The sequence below is a fragment of the Dreissena polymorpha genome, chromosome 13 (genome assembly GCF_020536995.1).
Source record: "Dreissena polymorpha isolate Duluth1 chromosome 13, UMN_Dpol_1.0, whole genome shotgun sequence".
NCBI lineage: Eukaryota > Metazoa > Mollusca > Bivalvia > Myida > Dreissenidae > Dreissena > Dreissena polymorpha.
In genome coordinates this window covers 71,014,017-71,019,451 of record NC_068367.1, presented here as the reverse complement: position 1 = coordinate 71,019,451, position 5,435 = coordinate 71,014,017, and the positions used below count along the sequence as shown (strand labels likewise).

At 35.3% G+C, this 5,435-nt stretch overlaps 1 protein-coding gene across 1 annotated transcript; it reads right to left on the bottom strand.

The window, feature by feature from the left end:
• Nucleotides 1–1,132: 1,132 nt before the first annotated feature.
• LOC127854755 (catalase-like) lies at nucleotides 1,133–5,146 on the bottom strand. The gene is made up of 3 exons (XM_052389811.1): nucleotides 5,090–5,146; nucleotides 2,232–2,403; nucleotides 1,133–1,278 (listed from the first exon to the last, which is right to left on the bottom strand). Exons 1-3 carry the CDS (start codon nucleotides 5,144–5,146, stop codon nucleotides 1,133–1,135), a joined length of 375 nt encoding a protein of 124 aa, XP_052245771.1.
• Nucleotides 5,147–5,435: the final 289 nt, after the last annotated feature.

Sequence of the window (5,435 nt, the reverse complement as noted above, 5' to 3'; positions counted from 1 at the left end):
CAGTACATATGTAATCCATCATTTATAGGTTATCCAAATTATTTACGAGCAACATTAATGTCCAGCCTATTGATACATCAATTAGAAGGTTTTTTCGTTGCTGGTATTGTTTTGCCTTTTAAATACCTTTTATAATGCTTTATCAAATAAATTATCGGCATAACAAACTGCATACAGTGCAAACAACAATTTTATCATATTTATATTGGCTTACAAAAACGCGTTTGAAGGGCGCAAAACGTTGGTTTCATATTGCTTAACAGGGTTCTAGATATAATATAAATAACTGTTATATAATTATATTCAGATAAAGTTCACACTGTTACTTTTAAGCATGTGTAATATGATTTAAACAAAACGCACGAAATGCACGTTGAACCGTAGAATCGAACAACTCATAACTCAACCTTGGGAACTCAGCGTTATATTCAAAATCGTTATTCCAAGCGAATATTCATCAAATATACGTATATATAAAATATTTATGTAATATTAAAACATTTATTTATGGCCAGCTTGAAGTATAAGAAGCGAATAGCTTGCTTCATCAATCATATACATTTTAATTGCTGATCAGACTTAAACATTATTATAAAATAATATTATATCAAAAGATATATATACGACATGATGCACATGCCTTTTTGTCTCACCTGATTGTTTGAAAACGCGACAGTCGACAGGCGATATTATTACAACGATATTTGAACAGTACAAATATCGTACGTCGCCGCGACTGTCGAGCAAAATATCCAGTATCACTTCGTGTGTCGTGTGTCGCGGTCTGAAATAATAAGGGCGATATTTGAATAATAAAATATCGTGCGTCGCTTCGTGTTTCGTGCGTCGCCCTTTGAACGCGAGACACGACACACGAAGCGATACACGATATTTTGCGCGAAAGTCGCGGCGACGCACGATATTTGCGCGACAGTCGCGACGTACCTTGTGTAGGTAGCCCAAAAGTCGACATATCGTGTTAAATATATCGTGCGTCGCCGCGACTGTCGCGTAAAATTTCTTGCGTCGCCGCGTGTCTAGTGTCGCCCTTGATGAAAGAAGGGCGAGAATATAGATGGCACTTTCCGGATTCCGTACATAATCGTTCACAATTGGTGTATATCTGTTACACTTACACGTATATTTCAAGGTTTTTGCTCAACTCACCAACAGTCGAAAATCGAACAAACAACGGCGTCTTCTTGCCAACAAACTCAAAAGGCTTGAGTTTTGTGTACCTGGTGACATCGTGTGTGCACTCAAAGTATCCATGAGCACCTGAAATGAAACCACATAAGGCATGGTTGAACAACTGTAATGATCACAACAACATAATATTATGTTATCAATGTGTTAGCATTGCGTAAATATACTGTTACATAGGAATTTAATAGGCACAAGTGATGAAAATAGAATGTAATATATAACTATTTGGCAACAAAGAATTCTTTAAACGTTACAAATGTTACATGAATAACTATGTGTCATCATTGAAAAAAAACCTCTTGTTTAAGCGAACTGTCAACAGAAATTACAGATATCCATTGTCATGTTATGCAGTAGGCATACACTAGTATGTTGGATAAACCATAAAGCACTTGCGTGAGTGTTATCAACTTAGTGTGAAAGGAGTGTTGCCAGTAGTCCAATTATGATCTTGCATTTTTATCATTCTAGATTTTTTTCCAAGCAGTTGTAGCAGATGAAATCCGTGTATGCAGCTTTATGACGACAAATTATCCAGCGACCTACTTAACATGTTAAATAGACATACATACTATGGTATAGTAAAGTCTAGTTGATTAAGGGTTTACGTTTGTGCAGAAAAAAAATAAAGGACAAAAATGATAAGATATTAACAGTCGTGCAAAAAACAGAACACACCTTTAATCAGTAACGCCTTTGTCATTAATACATGAACCGGTTGAACTGAGTCCATGGCATAAATTTACTCAAAAACACTTTATGTTAGCAGGAAAATTCTTGAAAAATTGAGTTTATTTCCATAAATCTATGCTAAGGAACTCATGGTATCCTTAAAGCTCGCCATGTGCTTTGTGTGCTCAGGTGAACTAAAAAAAAACGAGTGAACACATTTGATACATTGCAATAACGGGATTTGTCTTTTATAGCTCGGGTCTTCATAAAACCATATTAAGTGTCCAACTTTCAAAATATGACAGTCACACCCTTAGGATAATTCGGCATAATAAATTAATAATCCTGATTACCTCCCCCTTTCGCATGCACCACCCTCTCTGGGATCCTCTCCCTATTGAAGTGTGCCATCTCATCAGTGTATACGAAATCCTGCATCAAAAGGGGCCCACGAGGTCCCACAGTCATTGAGGCGTTTTTGTCACCCACCGGGGAGCCGATACCGGTCGTCAATGTGTCTGGGCTCTGAAGATATATAGGAATTCTAGTATTTATAGTCATACCCATGTTTGTCAATGTCAACCATATATGGCTAGAGGTCGTTAGCCCTTTTTAAAGAAATGACGTTAATTGAAAATTAGGAAATAAAGTTATACTTAATTCAATGTCGATTCAAACTGTTACTGTGTGGTTATTTTCATACTAAGAACGTGCATTTATCCCTGAAACTGGTTCTCTTATGTGCTATATATTTGTTGACAATTCCATTTTACTATAACCGTATAACCGGAGTAACAGAAAAAGTACCGTACTCAAAAATGGTTTCATAAGACTGCATTAATTCAAATTATAACTCTAGTATATTGGTTATCAATGATGAATTTATGTAAATGGTGCACCTTAAAATGATAAGCGGAAAATATTAAGAATCTTAAATAATCAATCACTAATGATCGACCATCCATGGGCTAAATGGGGATCATTTTTAATTTCCCGTTAATGATTGCAAACCATTACTGGTCCTTACCAAGTCTGCACATGAGCTTACAAAAACATGATAAACATAAACATTTCATTAAAAAAAAACTATTGTATGTGTGCATACGCTTAACTAAATGAGCCTTGTTCTGATAAAACTGGGCTTAAAGCATGAGCGTAATGTGTCAACACAGATTAGCCTGTGCAATCCGCACAGGCTAATCAGGGACGACACTTTCCGCCTAAACTTTATTTTTGGTAAGGAAGGACTTCCTTGAAACTAAAAATACTATAAAAGCGGAAAGTGTCGTCCCTAATTAGCCTGTGCGGACTGCACAGGCTTATCTTGGACGGCACTTTACGCACATGCATTAAGCCCAGTTTTCTCAGAACGCGGCTAAAATGTTTTTGCATTTGCATCTCACAGAATTAAATGCTTCAGCTTTCGTTCATCTTTTGTTGTTCTAACTTATTCCTGTCTAGGACAACTTCGTGCATCGTTTGAGAATATCTGCCTCAATATTAGCCCTCACGTTGTCACATGTTTATAATTGTTGTTTCCAAACGTATTTTTTGTGAAAGAAAACAGAAAAATGAACAGTCATTTTTGCATTTTCAATTGTGCTTTGTGGATTGTTTATATAACTCATCGCACATTTCCAGTCGAACAATCATAAGATTAATGACGCTCACGCGACTGTATTGTTCGCTTGTCATGAAAAAGCAAAAACAGTATCATCAAGGTTTTGGGCACGAGTTGTTCTAAAATATATTTGAGTTAAAGACGATGTACTGTTGTATAAGTCTGAATAAATTATCTGTCTGTCTAAAAAATATGTGTTAAAATAGCTTTCTAGTAACATTTGTATTTACCACCTACGCTGATATTGTAAAATTGTGATATTGTAAAATTTACATGTGCAGATTATTCCGCATGATAGTGCAAATAGTCCATATCATTCCTAAAACATTTAAATTCAAGTATGTGTTGCTTTAAAATATGGGTATTTGTAGTGTTAACGTTTTTAAACAAAATATTATGTTTTAACAGTAACATCGTATATTCCAAAGCGGTGACAGAAAGTGGTTTCAATCACAATCCATTATGACTTAATAAGAAGATGGGTGTGTCAAACACAACTGAACATACAATATTTTTAAAATGATTCACGTATTTTTAAGAACAAAAAAAGCATGCACAACATTCAGTCTGCAAAATGTTGTATGATATTAAAGGCAACGATGAGTTACACAAGCGGAACACCTTCTGACATAAACCAAACTAATACAGAACTAAAAACACATGTATGTTATTTCTTAATGTTGTTAGCATGTTCAAACAATATATTTAAAACCTAACGAAAAATGGGTTCGGAATTGGTTTCGATAAAAAATAACATTTTAAGTAAAACGCATAATCATATACACACAATTGCCAAGTTTCAATATTAAGCATCATTTGTTTGTGCCACTGGCGAACGAAAATTGTCAAGTTTGTCTTCAATTATTCACGCTCTCAATAAGTCAGTTGCGCTCGATAAGCCATTATTGGCTTTGGTACTACTTTAAAGGGGCCTTTTCACAGATTTTGGCATGTATTGAAGTTTGTCATTAGATGCTTTAAATTGATAATTGTAAACATGGATTTAAACAGCTCCAGTTAAAACAGGAATAAAATTTGAAAAAAAGTAACCCTGAACTTGGCTCGAACCACCGACCCATGGAGTAAAAGTCTATCGCTTAGACCACTCGGCCATCCGTGCTTATACAATAAGTGATGTATTTTATACTTTATATAAGCAATCTTCGTTGTATCCCAAAATATAACGACAACAACAAAACTCTCCAAATTATTCTATCGTTTCGCGTTGCAACGCTAAAATAATTTTCAGATGTTTAAATCGTCAAAAGATGCATATAATGGATATTTTAGAGCACGGGAAATGTTCAGTATTACTGTTTCCTCACAAATACCATAACTTAAACGAAAATTTGCAAATCTGAAACTTTTCTAAAGTGTTCTTAATTAACCAAAAAGTGAAAAGGCCCCTTTAAATACACGGGGTGCGGAAAATATACTTTAAAGTACCCCGGAGTAAGGCCGGGTGCCTTTAAGCGTACTTTCCGCACCCCGGCTAATTGTAGTGTATTTAAAAGTACCGGGATAATTATAATTAGTACCTGAGCAGACAACGACCAATTGAGCCTTAATGTCAATTGCAGCAACACTCACCCATTGAGTCCGTTTAAACTCCTCCAGTTGGTTTGCAGCCGTGTCTCTGTCTGCCATGTTTTTCTTTGTAGATTGTCAATCCTAGAATCAACACCGACACTGAAAAGTTATATATTAAGTTGAACAATATCAGGTCTTTAAATTATGTTTACGTTTACGCAAAACTTTCTAAAATGAGTACTGCTTAAGTAAATATGTTCACATCGTGCAATATTATTCCTATAGTTTATTTCATGCAATTTTCAGATTCTGCGTTAATTGTTTCTGCATTTTCCGACATTTTTTTCACACATGTGATTGCCTTCGATGTGCGCGTGATGTTCTCAAATATTCAAGGCTCTGAATG